The following is a 19,396-nucleotide window of genomic DNA, read 5'->3' as shown; positions in this document are numbered from 1 at the left end:
CAGAGTTATTGTTGTTTAATGCCTCCCACCTGATTCCCATCTTGCAGTCCATCACACAAGGCCCTTCAAAATTAGCTAGAAGGTCATCTAGTTGCATGTAGGACTCGCCATCTCTCTCCACCACGCCATGGAAGACAGGGACGCAGGAACGCAGTGGGTCATTCATCAGCAGCTCAAAGCACTTCTCCTCATTCTCAGAGTAGCGCTTCAGGATCGTTCCACCGTCAGCTGCCTTGAAACTCCCTGCAGTAAAGAGAATCATGATAACTTGCAGCTTTCAGTCTGGTAGGAGGGAAAGGTCTCTCCGCCTAGTTTGACTGCCGCACCTCTTTCTTCCAGTTGAAATACTTTCCTGGAACAGTAACATACGTGCCTTGTAAAAAGAACACCCAACACAAACAGTGCCTGTCAAAACACACACACACACACACACACACACACACACAGCCAGCATTCAGATGGAATCACAGAAAAAGTTCTCTCCACTAATCACATAAACATGTCCAAGTCTAAATGCACTAGACTACACAGGAGGTTAACAGGGCAAACCACATTATTACTTTGGTAGCCAGATTCAGTGATAAAATCTATGCAATGCTACCACTATGTCCTGAACTGAGCTTCATCCTGTACCTGCTCTTAGCACACAAGAGAGAAGCTATCAGTCACTGATCATTAACCAACAAGCCATGTCTAGAAGCCAAGTTGTGGACTTCCAGTACACACACGCTCTTCCTCCAGCCCCCTCGGAATCCTGCAGCTCCAAAATTTCACTACTCTGAGGCTCCAAAGGAATCTAGTCTCAGCCACACAGCCAACAAAATGAAGCTGGCTGCGACAAGAGGTACAGAGGAAGCAGCTTCCACAACTGTCGAGGCGAGTGTAATGTCAGGATCTGTTTTTGTTTCACTCAAATATCTATCAGTCCACAAATCTATTAATCCATTGCCTTCTGAAACAAATTTATACCCTAAAATGCAGCCAACAAGGCTGAACCTGAATCTTACATTGTCTTCTTGCACTGTAAGCTGGTTCACGTTAGCTCCCGCAACTGCAGAATTCTCTGTAGCCAGCATCAGAATTCACAGGGTTCTCTTGGAACCAGTGCAAAATGAGCTGTAATCAATTAATCCTATTCATTTTTATACAAGGAAATGCCTCCTGCTCCAGAGAACTCTGCACATAGCTTTGTTGACTTGTGTTTTCCTTTAACCTCAGTCAGTTACTATAGGAGCACTAAAGCAACCATGCATAAATTATATCAAGTCATTTTTTTTAATAAAAAAAGAAGAAGCAGCTTGGCCCGAGATATTCCAGCCATTTCTACAAACACTACGTTAAACATAATCTGCTTAAGCAGTTCCTTACTGGCCACCCTGCCAAACTTTCCTTTCTGTTCTCCGTGACGTACACTTTCAGCACATTACAGACGTGGCCTTGACAATGTTTGTTTCTTCTTGAGAGTTTAGGCTCCAGAAACTTTCATGTGTAAGGTTGGACCACAGACTTAGATGTAGAAGCCTACATAGGTCTATGGACAGACACAGACAGACAGGCAGACAGACAGGCAGACACACACACACACACACACACACACACACACACACACACACAGACAGCTAAGTCCTGAAGGATGCAAATGATTTACATCTATTCCAGATATTTCACAAAGAAAAAGCAACTGTCTCATGGACAAATCTTTTCTTGCATGCCATAAGTGAAAACACAAGCTGCACAGTCAAGGCATGATTACTCTTTTTAAAATCACAAAACAGACTAGGTTCATATCTATTAGGAACTGTGTGCTAGCATTTCTTATCAATCTTCTGGTTACTGTCATTGTCAGAAAAACTGACCCTGTGTATTATACATTTTTCTTCGCATTAGTGAAGTTAAGAAGATACCGGGCTATATACAACCATGTTGCTAAGCAGATAATAGTAATGTTTCTCACAGCACAACAGGTAGGAAAACAATTGTTTAAAACGTCTCTCCTCCCCCTGCCCCACAGTGTCTCTGTGCCCCTCTAAATCTACTTTGGAGTGTTCCCCAAGGCTCTGGAGCAGATATTGGGGGGCATGGAAGAACTTCTGGGGATAACCCCCCCCCCCCAATGGCTATTCAACCCATTCTGCTGGGCAGCACAACTGGAGAAAACCCACTGTTTTATATCAAATGTGATTATTTTAAAAAGATTTCTACAAGCTTAGAGGTCACACTGGAATGGCTCCAGAACCACAAACAGCTCATAATCTGTCTGCTAGACAAACAAGCAGACTTAGTCAATTAATATGCTTCCTTTTCCCATCAATTTACTTATTTGAAAGTGCTTGTTGCCCATCCCCAAAGGTCCAGAGTGCATAGCATATTGACAATCAGCTAGAAAAAGCAGCTCTCTTGCCAGAGATAATCTAGGCATATAGGGCTGATTGGTTTGCAGTGTCCAGGTAAAGAAGGGGGGGCATACTTCCCTCAAAATCCTTTCAATCCTTCCATTTTTATCAACCATTTTATTATAAGCTTCCTATTTGTACAGAGTCAAGCCAAGAAAAGTTTTCACCTGTGTGACCAGCCAGCTGCACCCAGGAGTATCGCTTCTTGAAGGGACTGATGACTGGCAAATTGACAATTGTTTTTAACGTCTGCCATGCTTTTTTCTGAAACAAAGAAAGGAAAACCCATGAGTATCGTCACAAACCACATAATCAGGCATTTGTGCACAGAGATGCAAGGTCTCCTGCTTGCACTTATGGCTCCCCACTGACTTCCAAGGCCAACCTGATGTGACATGAAAGTGGATTCCCATTAAAGACAGTCTCAGTGACTCACCTAATTGAACAGAGTGTTGATCAAAGGCTAACACAGGAATAGCTAATTCGTGATGCTCAAACTCAAGGAGAGGAACACCCCGTGAGAAGGTCAGATTTTTAAAGAAATGCACAGGTCCAAAATAACAGCATGCTACCTAATCCTGGATTTCGGTAACTTATTTTAAAAACCAAGTCAAAAAGCTATATCTGCATTCTCTCTCTCTCTCTCACCCCCCAAATTTGCCAAAAATTTTGACAAATCAGTTATTTGAGCTTCTTGATAACTAAACATTATTCTTAAGTAAAGAGAGGTTTGGGGCAGGTGACCCAATCCAAACAACATGGAGTTACTGTCAGTTGATGGTTCAACCCAAGATGGCTGTGAAACACTTTCATTGGCTGCCAGTTCCAAAGTATAGGTGGTGCTCACCTTTAAAGCTCTTTAAAGACCTGGACACCCTAGGGACTGCATGGCTGCCCACTGCCACATAACCAGTGTTAGAAGCCCCTCTCTGGTAGCCTTGAGGTGGGTTGCAGCAACTGAGAGTGCCATTTCAGCTGTGGCACCTCGCTTATTAAATGCTCTCTTCAGTGAGGCTCACCTGACATACCGTATTTTCCCCTCTATAACACGCAGATTTTTTCTCCTAAAAAGTAAGGGGAAATGTCTGTGCGTGTTACTGAGCGAATGTGTGGTCTCTGGAGCCGACTGGTGCGAGTGAAGGCAAAAATCAGGCAAATATCAAATCATCCGGAGAAGGGAAGCCTTGAAAAGAGGAAGCTGCTGCTTTCCTGCATTCTGCCTCAGGGTCTTACCGCCCACCCTTTCTGTTTCGTTACTGTGTTTGCTCAAACAGAACAAAGAGCAGAGAAAACCCCTCCCCTCCAGGCAAGCAGAGGGGAAAGCAGAGCGTCCTTCCTTCTAATTCCTAGGGACTCGCAGGCAACATGCAGGTGGGTGGGTGGGTGGGTGGGTGGGAGGGAGAGAGAGAGAGAGAGAGAGAGAGCTGGCTGGCTTGGGTGGGTGGGTGGAACTTTTGCCTTCCTTTCCTCCCTCCGGTAAAACCCCTCTCCTGCATTCTTAGCCAGCTGCTTCTCCGCACACCCCTCTCAGTGCTCCTTGTTCCTTCTATGTTTTTCCTTCCCTCCCCACTTAAAACGTGGTTACAAAGCACGGATCCACATGGATCCTCAGGATCTTTGCATTGGGTCACCCCAAATTCACCATCAGATCACATAGCATGTCCATGGCTACAGCCTGCACCAAAAAAATCACGCACCCACTCTTGCCTGGGGCTGCAATGGTGCAAAAACGTGGTTACAAAGCACAGATCCACATGGATTCTCAGGATTTTTGCATTGGGCTACACCAAACTCACTGTCAAATCACATGTCTGTGGCCACAGCATGAAGCACAAAAATGATACATCCACTGTTTCATTCGGATTTTTTTTTTCTTGTTTTCCTCCTCTAAAAACTATGTGCGTGTTATGGTCAGGTGCGTGTTATCGAGCGAAAAATACGGTATACACTACAGTCCCGTTGACACCAAGCAAACTACTACTACTACTACTTCTTCTTCTTCTTTCCCCAGTTCTTTTCAGATGCCAACTGAATGTGGTTTTAATCCGCTCGTCTTTTACTGACTCTTGCCATTTTTAGCTCAGTTTTGAACAGTTTTATTGGGTGCCCCACCCTTGAAAGACCTACACTGGCTCCCAGTACACTTCCGAGCAAAATTCAAAGTGTTGGTGCTGACCTTTAAAGCCCAAAACAGCCTCGGTCCAGTAGGAGCGTCTCCACCCCCATCATTCTGCCCGGACACTGAGGTCCAGCGCCAAGGGCCTTCTGGTGGTTCCCTCGCTGCGAGAAGCCAAGTTACAGGGAACCAGGCAGGGGGCCTTCTTGGTAGTGGCACCCACCCTGTGGAACGTCCTCCCACCAGATGCCAAAGAGAAAAACAACTACCAGACTTTTAGAAGACATCTGAAGGCAGCCCTGTTTAGGGAAGCTTTTAATGTTTAATAGACTATTGTATTTTAATATTCTGTTGGAAGCCACCCCAGAGTGGCTGGGGAAACCCAGCCAGCTGGGTGGGGTATAAATTATTATTATTGTTAGCCAACCTAAAAAGCATTCCTACTTCAGAGTGGGATATAACATTTCAAATAAATACATTCCTTTTCTACCTCCCCTCCCCGCGCTAGCCTTTTAACAAGGCCAGAAAACGCTGCCACACAGTGTCACCTTGCTAACACCTTTCTGTTTTAGTTGTGACATCTTTGGACATACTTCTGTTGGCCGAAGGGGAAAGTGAACAGCTGCCGTATCAACAGAAGAAAATGACCTTTAATTCCACCACACGCAGAAATATGCACGGAAAGACAAAATACCCTACTCTCCGGAACTGAAACTGGGATGATTAGTTTAACAGTATTTTTTTATTATTATAAAAGATTCCCAGAGCCCTTTTCCCCTCGCCAACTGATCAACTCCAAGGTTCCCTGAACAATTAATTTACAAAAGCATTGTTTTGCAGTCAGGAAGGGCCAGAGAAGCAATTTGGCAAGCCTAGCAATTACTATACAAACATTTCACTAAGATAAGGAGCACTCCACACTGATTCTCTCTCTCTCACACACACACATGGCACCATATCCTCCAGCTACCTTAAAGAACAGGATAAGGGTCTTGGTGGAAGAAAACGACTAGTGTCTCAGTCCAGGGCTGCAGCATTTTGTTCCACAAATAAGACTGCTGCCATAGGAACATGAATCGGAGAATATATAAGTTTTCTGCACGGAGTGCTCCATTGCTAAGCAGTGTTTCCACTCCACCCCTTGCAGAAGCCTATGAAACTCCTATCACAGCACTTTCAAGTGCTATACCCTGTTTCTGTCCTGGGCTTTCTTCTTCCTCGTTCCCCCTTCTCATTCCACAAGCTAAAACCTACCGTACAGCTCTTTAATCCCGTCCAGAAGGTCAAGCTAATAGTAAATATATTTGAGGGTGCAGAGGGATGGGGGGAAAGACACACGTTTTCCTGCCAAGATCTCACAGTTCTACTAATCACACATTTCACTTAAATGCAATTATAGGTTAAAAATGTGTAAGGAAATGTGGCTTGTATAGCTGATGGACTAGTTTCAAAAGGCTGGGTTTTTTGTTGTTTTTTTTTTGTTTAATTAATTGCCATTAGGAGAGGGGGAGGAATCCTACTGACGAGCCTGCCTACACTGTTTAATTTTCATGACCCCTGGATCCTTCTCAAAGAAAATCTCTGCTGGTGCTCAGAGCAAAAATGATGCTGGAATTTTCTCCCCCTTCCCTGAGCTCTCATGCTCAACGGTACAAGCCCACACAAGCCCACACAGCACTATTATGATAGCAAGAAACAAAAGGGGAAAAGACTTTTTCTTTATAGACTGAATTAATTGCCAGTCATCCTCCTCTATTATTTCTTTTACTTTTATATGTCCTTTGAGCTGAGTTGATAATTCTAAGGCTCAATATATTACACTAAAAATCTCTGCAGGCTAGAATGTCTCACGTTGTCTTAGGAGAGCACTTTAGAATATAATTGTGTTTGTTGGATCAGGTCCATCTTATCAAGCACTTCAACAGTGGCCACCCAGATTCCTCTGGGAAGTTCAAAGGAAGTCAGGATGGTAACAATTGTCTTCTGCTACTTTACTGGATACAAGCTCTGAAGGTAGAGATCCTATTTCTTGCCTATTACCTGGTAACAGCCAGACTTTTCCTCCACCTCTCAGTACTGTTCTAGGTATGCAATGATCTGAATGTGCCAAAAACAATTGCATGCAAAATAACCATGCCAGGCATCTCCATTCAACAAGTTGGCATTATTTATTGATTTATTAAATTTGTATACTGCCCTTCATCCAAAGACCACACAACGGTTCGCAACATAAATACAAACTGAAAACACGAAAAACAAATAAAGCAGAAACAAAAGCAAAACAAACCAATAATTCCCCCTCCCACAGACACATTTAAAAGGCCATAGAATGCTAATTCGCCAAAGGCCTGGTTGAAGAGAAACATTTTCACCTGGCACCTAAAGATATGCAATGAAGGGGCCAGGCAAACCTCCTTGGGGAGAGCATTCCACAAAGAGGGAGCCACCACCACCACAGAAAAGGCCCGTTCCCATGTTGCCACCCTCTGGACCTCTCACAGGGGAGGCTCACAATAAAGGGCCTCAGATGATGGGTCTGAATCGGTTCATATGAGGAGAGCCAGTCCTTGAGGTATTGCAGTCCTGAGCTGTTTAAGGCTTTATGGGTCAAAACGAGCACTTTGAATTGGACCCAGAAACTAATCGGCAGCCAGTGCAGATGTGCCAGGATCGGTGTAATATGCTCAGACCATCTTGCTCCTGTGAGCAACCTGGCCACTAACTTCTGTACCAGCTGAAGCTTCCAAACCATCTTCAGAGGCAGCCCTGCATTTAACCTGAATTGCTGTTTGTTGCGCTTCAACTGTAAAGAGCAGGTTTTCACAGGGAAAGCTCCCGGGGCAAAAGAGAGAGACCGAGAAGCCTTGGACACAGGGCATTAAATCACGATGCGCCTGGAAAGAGCGGTGGAGAAAGCTAAGTGTTGATAAGCCCTTTATCTGCCATCCTAGACTGCTGCCCACAGCCTTCCAGATATTCCAGCAACTCTCTGTCAGAAAAAAAGGGAGCTGGAAGTCATGTCTCCACGCTGGAAACAGAAGGGATGGAGGGAGGAGAACGGTTTCCAACTGTTCCAGCCCCCTTTGTCTTCCTGGGACAAAGCCCAAAGGTGCCGAGTCATGACAGGATACACAACACTGATATACTTAACACTTTTACAGCTTGCGGATGCCACGGCAGAAATTAAGAACAGCTCCATTGGCATTGGAAAGAGGAGCAGTATAGGTTCAGATGAGTAACTACAGCTACTTAGCAACGAAGTGGACATTGACTTGCTGCAAAGAAAGAGTAGAAACCCACAGGCTCCATTACTTTCATTACTTTTCTTTTTTTTAAAAAAACACCAGCACCTTGCATGAAAAATGCTGTGTGATCACTGCGGGAGGACCCTGTCGATTAGTGGAAAGCGTGTTTGAACTATGCTGCTGAATGGCTGGCTTGAGTGAGCCTTGGCTTCGTCATGCTACATGAGTAGAGGGGTGTGCTTTTGTTTGCCTCAAGACAGGTACTGGCAGAAATGAAGATGCATGTCAGATGCTGAGCTACTGCAAGGAATTTTCACAGCAGGGACAGATGGATCCACCCTTTCCCATCTAATGCTGGTTTAGCCCTTTCAGAAAACTGGCTCAGTTTCATCCCGTTCATCGGAAGATTTTTTTCTTTTAAGAAAATAGTGGGGAAAACAAAAAAGCTGGCCCATTTTACAAACAATCAAAAAGGCACTTCTTTCTGTTTAGAGCAGCTAATAACTGTGGTTTTTCATTTTCTAAAAAACTGTTTTGAAATAGTCCCAGGAAGTGATTGCATGTCATAATGTGCGGTCTCTTCCTTGGGAATTGTACATATATAATGCCCTTGTAAAGCTACCAGAACATTGTACAGAAAATAAAAAAAAAATGGCTAGCATGATAAGTACATGAGGGCAGCCATATTTTTCTCTAGGGGGGAATTTGCTGTTGGAGGAGTTCCACCATTTTACAGCAGAGCTAATGTGATCATGTCATTATCTGTTTATTGCTCTTTTCTCCTCCCAGCCCTCATGTAGTCATCAGTGCCACAACACAGACACTGAAAATGCAGGTTCTTAACCATAGGCATGAACTTTCTGCTAATTTATCCTTAAGAAACCTAAACAGAAAGAAATAATGTTTGGCTTCAGAGACCCCAATTCATTCAGTTTGGCTGAAAGATATAGGAAGCCTCTTAGTTGCTGCAGTACACATACATTTAAGGGTCAAACTAGGCATGAATTTTGTGACTACTTACAGCAGTAGTTTTCAACCTGTGTTCCATGGCACCCTGGGGTGCCTTGAATGAAGGCCAGGAGTGCCACGGGCAACACTGGCCTCTGTCCCTCTTTCCTTGCCTCCCTCCTCTGATTCCCTCTCACATCTCTGCCTCCCCAAGGCTTGCACAGTTGTTGTTTGTTGCAGCAGCCCTGGCTACAAGCTCTCCAGGCAAATGGTGCCTCTGGGGCTGGCCAGGGGGTGCTGCTAGCCAGAAGCTGAGGTAGCCTCGGAGTAAACAAGCAAGTGGGGGAGGGAGCCCAGCCAGCCAGTTCACCAGTCCTTGCTGTTGGGAATGGACAGACAAGTCCCAGGCCCCTGTGGGGCAATGTGAGGAGGCACCTTTCTTTGGGGCTGGGGGGGGGCAGCTCAGAGACCAGGGGTGGCAGCATCAGCTGCTCAAAGGACTCCCAAAAAGAAGGGAGAAGAGAGGAGACTGAGGGAACACTTCACAAAGGAGGGTGTTTGAAAAGCGGTGAGGGGCTGCTAGCTCTGCAGGCAAGGGGTGACAAATAGGTTCCTGAGCCCCACAGGGGTGCCGCAGAAAGAAGGTAGTTCGTCAAGGGATCCATTGACTCAAAAAGGTTGAAAAGCTCTGGCTTACAGGCTCAAGGATCCCTCCTGCCCACTTAGGTAGACCTGAATATTCGCCCGCAGTATGTGTGGCATTTCACTTGCAATGAAGTCCACGCTCCCTGCCGATTGTCCAGCCACACATCTCACATGCACGGATGAATTTAACAATACCAGGATGTTTTCCCTTCAAAACATTTAAGACCAGCCTTTGTCTACTAGTACATCCCCCATTGTGTCGTGTTACTTGCCCTTCCTCCAATTCCTCTTCAGTGGGAAGTGCTGTGTCCTCCAGATGTTATTGTGACATGTTCCAATATGTGTGGGATTCCTTCCTCAACAAAGTTTTACACCCAGTGACCAGTCATGAGTAAACCAGGGGTGGAGGAAGCTCAGGTCAAAGGCAGGCCTCATTATCTATCTAACTCTTGAGAATTTCCTAAGGCCGCAACACGCCTCACCAGCCTAGCTCCGTGCTCTCCTGAAGTGCTTTTGCCTAGCTGGGGCGTGTTCTTGAACTATGAGGCAATCTCTCTTGCTTGCCTCGACCGAGAGGTGTGTCAGTGTATGCAAAGAAACCTCTGGTCTTTGCATGGCTGGAATGCAAAGGAAAGTGTCGCTTCTGCTGCTCTGGCCATTTTTGCCTCTGACCCTGGGCAGCAGCAGCACGTGTCCCACGCCCTCGGAGGTTGCTTCTGAGGAAATGCAGCCCTGGGCTTGAAAAAAGCTCCCCACCACTTAAACAAATAAATATTTCTGTGTCATTGCTCACTGCTGTTGGGATGAAGGCTGAACAGTCACTATTGACTGGCGAGTGATAGGCATTCAGCCAATGGTGCACTACAGCATTCAACACAATCCACAGCTTTTCAATACCCAAAAATATGAGGCTGTGGCATTAGCCGGGTCTTTTCCACTATGACAGTAATGGACAGCAGCAAGAGGTGTGGAACTCTGCTTTACATTTGCAGACAAGAACACAGTCACAGGCCAGAGAAAAACACTGCACCACTAAACTAAATATCTATCTTCATTTGCCGCTCAGGTTTGTATACATTATGGACACCTGTATGTTCATAGTACAAGGGAGGGATGCGCTAAGTTGGGACGGAAATTGCATCTGGGAAGTCTCAAATGTCTGGATTTTTAAGCCATTCTACACCTGCATTGTATGGGAATATTGGACACATGCTTCATATTTCCTCTCCTACCTTCCACACCTTCATATATCCTCATCCTATGTCTTCAAATCTTTGTCCTATACTACCACTATTCTTACAGGGACACGGGTGGCGCTGTGGGTAAAACCTCAGCGCCTAGGACTTGCTGATCGCATGGTTGGCGGTTCGAATCCCTGCGGCGGAGTGTGCTCCCGTCGTTCGGTCCCAGCGCCTGCCAACCTAGCAGTTCGAAAGCACCTCCGGGTGCAAGTAGATAAATAGGGACCGCTTACCAGCGGGAAGGTAAACGGCGTTCCGTGTGCTGCGCTGGCTCGCCAGATGCAGCTTGTCACGCTGGCCACATGACCCGGAAGTGTCTCCAGACAGCGCTGGCTCCTGGCCTATAGAGTGAGATGAGCGCACAACCCTAGAGTCTGGCAAGACTGGCCCGTACGGGCAGGGGTACCTTTACCTTTTACCTTACCACTATTCTTGCAAAACAGATTCATTTTGGAATCAGATTATGAAAACATATGGGCATTTCCTTAACATTCATGATAGATGCCAAGCACATAATCCGAGTTTCCTTTTCACAGAATTAGCATTTTGTTTTTGAACACACAGTCCCTGACAACCTCGCCATTAAAATGTTGTTTTTAAAACATGTGACTAGAATTTCAGAAATTATCCTCTAATGGTTCCATAAGGAGATTTCTCAGAGTGAAAAGCAGCATTTTAATGCAGAAAAAAAGATGAGAATGGGTAATTCTCACATTCCTACCATATAAAACTCTATCCCAAATTGAATTTACAAACAGTTTCTGAGAACAAAAACTCTCTACCCTGTCTACCCACAAGGAAAGCTAAATTCAGAATGAACCAAGCCTTGTATAACCAACTCCCAACCACTATATTAAAGAATAGGACACAAGTAGTGGCAAGGGGTCCGTACAAAGGTCCGTATAGTTAAAGCTATGGTTTTCCCAGTAGTGATGTATGGAAGTGAGAGCTGGACCATCAAGAAGGCTGATCGCCGAAGAATTGATGCTTTTGAATTATGGTGCTGGAGGAGACTCTTGAGAGTCCCATGGACTGCAAGAAGATCAAACGCATCTATTCTTAAGGAAATCAGCCCTGAGTGCTCACTGGAAGGATAGATCCTGAAGCTGAGACTCCAAAACTTTGGCCACTTCATGAGAAGAGAAGACTCCCTGGAAAAGACCCTGATGTTGGGAAAGATGGAGAGCACAAGGAGAAGGGGACGACAGAGGACGAGATGGTTGGATAGTGTTCTCGAAGCTACTAGCATGAGTTTGACCAAACTGCGGGAGGCAGTGGAAGACAGAAGTGCCTGGCGTGCTCTGGTCCATGGGGTCACGAAGAGTCGGACACGACTAAACAAAAAAGTGGCAAGGGGGCTTTAAAAATGGGATGTCATGATTGAGTGAAGGTGGCTCTGGAAGGAAATGCAGTCCAAATATGACATCATTCCTACCATCACCACCAAGCTAAAGCATCCATGACAGATGGCCACCTAACCTCTGCTTTAAAACGTCCAATGAAGGAGAGTCCACAACCTCCCGAGGGAGACTGTTCCACTGTCAAACAGCTCTTACTGTCATAAAGTTTTTCCTGCTGTTTCCTGATGTTGCTGGATTATGACTCCCATCATTTCTGAACACTGGTCATGCTGGCTGGAGCTGAGAGCCAACATTATCTAAAGGACACCCACCCTGGCTACCACTGGCATAGACCATACGTGGACTTCTCCCTGGCTTAAATTGGGAGGCATCTCTATGCTGCTGACTCTAACAGAGATCTGTGAACCTACAACACTTTGTCACATGAAGACTGCTGATTGGGGGAAGAGCGAAGAAAGAAGCAGCTAGCAGAGCCAAAAAGATTCGGCCCTCACTGCTTCTCTCAAGACAGGAGTGCCTCTCATTGGAAATATGTGAGCAGCTGTTCTTGAAGTCCATAAATCATCTACATGCACAAATCAGACACACATTTTGGTCTGAGACTCAGTCTATGCAAAACAGGTATTTCTGGTTCCGAGGTGGCAGAAGCAGTTTACAGAGGAGAAAAGATCCCTCGGTTTTAGCCTATCTCATTCAGGAACCACTGGTAAACATTCTTCTTATGTAGATCAGGCATTAATTATAGGCTTGTCAAAAAGATTTATCCGGGTGAGATATGATAGAAGTAGGAAGGCTTTCAGGGCAAGCCGTGACAGGAGAACAATCGCACATACTCGCTGAGATTAAGACCGTGAGCAGAGTGCCTGAGGCAAAATTAGAGCATGGCCCTTCCATCAGACCACTTGACACTGGTCTATACCAGACACTTCAGGACTGCTGCTACTGATGGTAACCAACTCCCTCCTTATTGCTGGGAGAGTGAAAAGAACATTGCTAGTAGAGAAAATGTTAATGCCCCTCACTCCAAATAAGGTAACAGGACACTCCAAAATCCACTAGGAAGGACCATGAAAATAATAGGCCAGCAAGTTAAATATTTATTTATTAAATTGTTTATCAAGTTTATATCCAGCCCTTCCTCCTAGAGGAGCCCAAGGCAACAGTATCAGCAAAACAAGCTTGCTAAGGACCTATTTGGGTAGCTGAGGCCTGCTAATAAAGCAAGAACGATCAAGCTGTGGTGCTTAGGAAAATAAGAGCATGGAAGGTACATAGCTGTTCTATGGAACTGAAACCATAACACACATTAAAAATTCTTTTGAGCTTCTGTGCCTGCTATTATCCACCCACCTGCCATCTATATTGGCTTATGTTAAGGATGCACATGAACTGAACGAGGACACGGTTGTCTGGGTGTCTATCTGAACAATTTAAGAAGGATGTTGACAAGCTGGAACATGTTCAGAGGAGGGCAACCGAGATGATCAAGGGTATGGAAACTAAACCTTAGGAAGAGCGCTTGAAGGAGCTGGGTATGTTTAGCCTGGGAAAAAAGGAGGCTGAGAGGAGATATGATAGCCATCTTCAAATATCTTAACAGCTGTCACATGGAAGAGAGAACATGTTTGTTTTCTCCTGCTCTGGAGGGTAGAACTCAAACCAATAGCTTCAAGTTACAAGAAAGGAGATTCCAACTAAACATTTGGAAAAACTTTCTGACAGTAAGAGCTGTTTAGCAATGGAACAGACTCCCATGAGAGGTGGTGGACTCTTCTTCCTTGGAGGTTTTTAAGCAGAGGTTGGATAGCCATCTGTCATGGATGCTTTAGTTAAGATTCCTGCATTGCAGGGGGTTGGACTTGAAGATTCTATCATTCTATGATCCTTGGGGAAAGGGTGGGATATAAACACACAGACCTCTTTGATTTCTACTTCGTTCTCATCTGAGAGTGGAAGCAAAGACAGAGAGGCATGTACACCTTCATAAACCAAGTACAGGAAGGGAAATAGGTCTAAACAAACATTTGTCGGGGATTGGTTTGCTCCATCTAGAAAGCCAATTGTTGCCTTGCTAGCAGCACAGGCCACAATTTGTTCTAGTGAGGCAATGCAAAGGAGCAGCGGCAATCAGTTCAAACGGTGGGATCTGAACTATGACGTTTGCAGGGGTTCTAGATTGCTATATTGGCTTCTTCTGCTGGATCTCCCTTCTCATAGTCATTGTGTGTGCTCTGCAAATAAAGTTTAGTTATGCATGCCATCATGCTCAACAACATGCTGCAAAATAAAATAAAAAATCCTTCCAGTAGCACGTTAGAGACCAACTAAGGTTGCTATTGGTATGAGCTTTCGTGTGCATGCACATGAAAGCTCATACCAATAACAAACTTAGTTGGTCTCTAACGTGCTACTGGAAGGATTTTTTTTTATTTTGTTTCGACTACGGCAGACCAACACGGCTACCTACCTATAACTAGAACATACTGCAAGTCATGGTGTAAAGAATAAAATCTGGAGCAATGAGGTTTGCATCTTGCCACTTTTCTTTTATTTCAATGAATACTTTCTCATCTCTCTGCAGGCCTAACTCAGCCAGTCCTGAGATACAAACAGGAAACGAGAACCCCAGAAAGGATACACCTGCTGAAGGTTCAGTGAAGAGCAGCTGTGACCTTTAGCTACATCTTGAGTGCAGAAACCAGAATCACCCCAGGGTGCTAACGGACAGAAGCATGTGCCCTATTGAGATATTCATGGAAGTGGGTGAAGGGCAAGCACTGCACATTTCATTTTGGTTTTTTTGTCAACGATGTAGGGGTGCAAAACAAGGTGTTGCAAAGTGCACACAAAGCTGGACCTATTTTGCCCCATGGTGATGAAAAATGTACAGCGAATCTCTCTCTAAAGAGTAGGGATATTTAAGAAAGCAGGCAGAATGGGTAACTGTAGCTGCTCTCCACTTTAGCTTAACAGGTAAATGAGTATTCATTTATTCAGCTGAGGAATCTGTCAAAAGTACTTTGCAAATCATTTAACTTCACAAAAACATTGTCAAGAATATCACTGTTCTTTCCATGTCACAACAAAGAGCTGGTTAGACAAAGAAAAAAGCGAAGGGAATTCAAAAAGTGAGGGCCCTTTGACATTTCTCATCTTCACATAGCACCACACCCAGTGCCCAAGTTTGCCTTCAGTTGATTCCTTCTGGAGAAACGGTGAGTAGCAGTAATCCTTGCAATGTACGTTAAGCTTAGGCCTACTTGTGCAATTAATGGTATTGGACTGCAAGATCCTTGTTCAGTTGTTTGCAGTATAATCTTGCTTGTTCTTTCTCTCTTATCATGGCTGTTATACAGCCCTTGCTGTACTTGAAAATGTCAATTGAAAACAAACAGCTTTAACACTCAGTTAAGAACCAAACAGTACCATGATGCTAAAGATCAATGAGTGGTATTCAATTAAGTTGTACTCAGAGTAGACCTATTTTCCCAGTCTAAACTCCATTCCCTCTCTTTCCCCCACTGCTGCTCTATTAGCCTTCTGATGTTGTCCCAATCCAGTTCAACCCTTTCCCTGTTTTCAATGTTTCTTTAATATGCTAAATCTAATCACAGTTGGCCAAAAAAAGTGAAAGCAGCAAAGAACTTCTCGTTAGAACTGTAACCGATATATAATTTTGTCCCTGTGTGAATTACTGTTCTTGGCAAGCAGCCTACTCTGAGGGCAGATAATTTTGTTAATTTGGTTGCCTGCATAAGGAATGATTGAATGCTCCAATTCAATGCAGTAATGTGACCGAACAACCTTTCCCTGCTGCAGTCAGATTGAAAGGAGGGTCAGGTCAGAGCAGTGGTTCTCAACTGGTGGTCTGTGGACACTGAGGGGGTATGTGACACGATTCACATAACAAAAACTACCCTAGAGATATCAAAATTTTCAAAAATAGGGGGTCCATGGCTTGGGTTTTGAGAATAGGGGGTCTGCAGGACTTAACTAATTGGGAACCACTGGGTTAGAGCAAGTAAGTTTGAAATGATGGGGGGGGCAGGCTCTTTCGACTACCTTGCAGACCGCTGTGCAAATAACATTACACACTGGACATAGCAAATTAACATTATTCTCAACACACGTTAACTTCCATTAAGTAAGGATTCTAGAAAATTACTGGGTTGTTTATTAAATTTACTTCACTTATTTCTATATTAAGTCTACTAGCATATTTGGGTAAAGTATGCATATTATGGCATATTAACCATGGGCATAGCCGGGGGGAGGGGGCACAGGGAAAGGCAGCTGCCCCTTCCCAGATCAAGTAAAATAGGAATACTTAACTGACCAATCACGTCAGTTCTGCCCCCCCCCAAAAAAAGTCCTGCCCCGCCAACAAAAGTCCTGGCTACGTCCATGTTATAAACTCAACAGCAGTTATAACATTACCAGCATTATGACTTTCTGATGATCAGATTTCTACGAACAAAGGATAAGAATAAACTGAAAGTTTTCGTGAAAGGAAACTGTGAGGTTCCTGAAGAATCTGCAGTGAATTAGGGCTATTTAATTTCTTCATATGTCAAGTGTCAACAATGAGACAGCAAAGTTAACAAATGACACCACATTGTTCCGGATGGTAAAAGCCAGACTTGGTGTTTTGGGTAACCAACATGTGCAAAATATCCAACTTAAGTGCGTTTCCCTAAATGTATGGAGTGTGAGAAATGATAGCGCACTTTGGAAGAATAAATTCCTGACTCAGTTAGGGGTCTGAATAGTGATCCCCGCTATGTCTCTGCACACTTCAAACTTCATTGCTCTAGCCTGGTCTCCTTCCAGCAGAGGAAGGATTATCCTGCCACATGTCTATGTGAATAAGTGTGTGTGTCAATCTTAACTTATTCTGTGGTTTATTACTTTACATCATGCCATAGGTAAGAAAACTGACATAACTCTAATATGACAGGAGACTCTCCATGATGAACTCTGGTGACCTTTGTGCAAGTCTGATTCCGGCTTCATCTCCTGGAGGGGATTCAGGAAATCTCCTGAGTACCTTGCACCTTGTAAAGGTCAGTACATGTAAACCAAGTTGCCAGTAAAGTCTACTCAAACTCCTAAATGGAGGCCATCAAGATAATGATAGGATAACTGGAAGGCAGGGAGCAAACAAACAAACAAACAAAGGATGACCAGTTTAGCCATTAATCACTAGGGAGATTTTCTTTCAGACAAATAATAGGCAAAATGGGTGAGGTGAAGCTGGGCAGGAACTCCAAGGGAAAGGCAATAGAATTGCTCATCTCAAACCACCTCCATGAATAAAAGGATATAAAGGTAAAGGTAAAGGTACCCCTGCCCGTACGGGCCAGTCTTGACAGACTCTGGGGTTGTGCGCCCATCTCACTCAAGAGGCCGGGGGCCAGCGCTGTCCGGAGACACTTCCGGGTCATGTGGTCAGCGTGACGAAGCTGCATCTGGCGAGCCAGCGCAGCACACGGAACGCCGTTTACCTTCCCGCCAGTAAGCGGTCCCTATTTATCTACTTGCACCCGGGGGTGCTTTCGAACTGCTAGGTTGGCAGGCGCTGGGACCGAGCAGCGGGAGCGCACCCCACCGCGGGGATTCGAACCGCCAACCTTTCGATCGGCAAGCCCTAGGTGCTGAGGCTTTTACCCACAGCGCCACCCGCGTCCCCCTAAAAGGATATAAAGGTGTTACGATATGGATGCAATGCGGCAGCGAGCAGCAGGTGGCTTGAAAGCAAAACATAATGGGAATGTTGGAACTGTTCCGTGGGAACAGAGGGAGAGTCTATTTTCAGTGCAAAGCACCAGAATTAGCTCATAGTGTAATATGACCTGTACAGGAAGTACAGGAGGTGGAGTTTTCTCTCTCTACTGATGGAGTCTGATGAGAGCAGACGTGTTTCTCTGTAACGCTGCAAAGACAGAAATAAAGGCATGTAAATACATTTCTGTCTATCTCTTTCCCCCTGCCTGGGAGGGGGGGAAGAGTGGTGTGTTCTTCTCACGTTGAGGAGGATCGCCGATCGCGACCTAGCCTGCGTCTGCTGGGGAATGCAGACAGGGAGGTCACCAGGAGATCATGCTGGGTGCCTGGAGAGTGGCCAGTTTCTCCTGATATGGCAGATTTCCTAACAAAAGGAACCTTAAAATTTGTAGTCAATGGCTCCCCTAGCTGCAATGAGGACTTCACTCAGTGCACTCAAGGACATACCACCAGTGGCGTAGGAAGCCTGTGACACCAGGGCATCCCAGGGGGATATTAGCTAGTGCAATATCCTCCTTCCCCACAGCAGCCGGAAAGGGAGCCTCCCCAACATATGCCTTGCAGCATATTCCTCTAAACATGAGACAGTCTGTTGCTGTGACTAAGACCCTTTCATAGATGGCCCTCTATTAATCTGTCAAAGCCTTTTTCCTGAAGCTACTGGTCATCACCATATCCCCTCCCTCTCCTCCCCATGTGCCCCCCCGACAAGTTGGCTCAGGGGCTCTCAGGAGAGCCCCCAGAATAGCAGGCAGGTGGAGGATGGGGCAACTGTTCCACCTGACAAGATGAAATGCTTGCACTGACATAACATTCGACAAAGCGCACCCCTGAATTCCTCCCAATGTTATCATTTGAGTGCCAAGTCAAAGCTAATTCACTGAGGTATTGTCACTGTTTTTACCTGAATGAGTGTGCAGTCTGCCCTGCTGTTTTCAGTAGTCTGTGTTTGTATGTATTCATTTTTATGTGCCTGGTGTAATGTTTTAGTGTTGCTTATGTATACAGTACAGCAGGTTGTGTACTTTATGAACACAGGCCCATTGAACTTTTAAATAAATAATAATAATAATACATAAAACTAGTAATTATGGAGCTCCTTCAGAGAGGCATTAGCTTTGCTGTGGTTTGTTAAACAAGATCTAACAGACTTTGCATGGCAGAAGAGGCCACTTTATTCTTCATCTAGGCAGGTGTCTTTTCTCTCTGGTAAACAGTAAGAATGCTTTGCATTATTATGCCATATGCCCACATACAATGAGCAGTCTTCATTGTAGCTGCAGGGCCAACTATGAAGCAGCAAGGGAGGTTCCTGGTTAGCAAGTGAAACCATCATCTGCAGGCTAGGTCTGGTCCATACGTCATTAGTTGTTAATCATAGGAGTACCACACTACACAAAATGCATGCTATGCAGGCATACACAAACAATAAATGAAGACTTTTTCCTAGGGTAATGGTTACCTGACTAGGGAGTCACCCTTATTATGTTAGCTGATGGTAGACGTGTCAGACAGAGGTCCTACTTTATGCATCTCCAACATTAACCCACCCAGAAAGCCAACTCTGCAGTACACATTACAATGAATCAATATGTGCTTGAGTAAACAAACCAAATCAAACTCCCAATAATGTGGAGATAAATGTCACAGCTTACTCACCACT

General features: G+C 44.9%; 1 protein-coding gene across 1 annotated transcript in view; it reads right to left on the bottom strand.

The window, feature by feature from the left end:
• Positions 1-19,396, bottom strand: part of ITPKA (inositol-trisphosphate 3-kinase A) — a 56,976-nt gene that overhangs the window by 8,613 nt on the left and 28,967 nt on the right. Inside the window, exons 2-3 of the mRNA XM_028723318.2 lie at positions 2,561-2,657; positions 30-243 (exon numbers count right to left, since the gene is read on the bottom strand). Coding sequence (XP_028579151.2) covers positions 30-243; positions 2,561-2,657 — 311 coding nt within the window. The remainder of the gene's footprint in view (positions 1-29; positions 244-2,560; positions 2,658-19,396) is intronic.

The sequence above is a fragment of the Podarcis muralis genome, chromosome 1 (genome assembly GCF_964188315.1).
Source record: "Podarcis muralis chromosome 1, rPodMur119.hap1.1, whole genome shotgun sequence".
NCBI lineage: Eukaryota > Metazoa > Chordata > Lepidosauria > Squamata > Lacertidae > Podarcis > Podarcis muralis.
The sequence above is the reverse complement of the archived record's forward strand: the minus strand, read 5'-3'. Positions and strand labels throughout refer to the sequence as shown.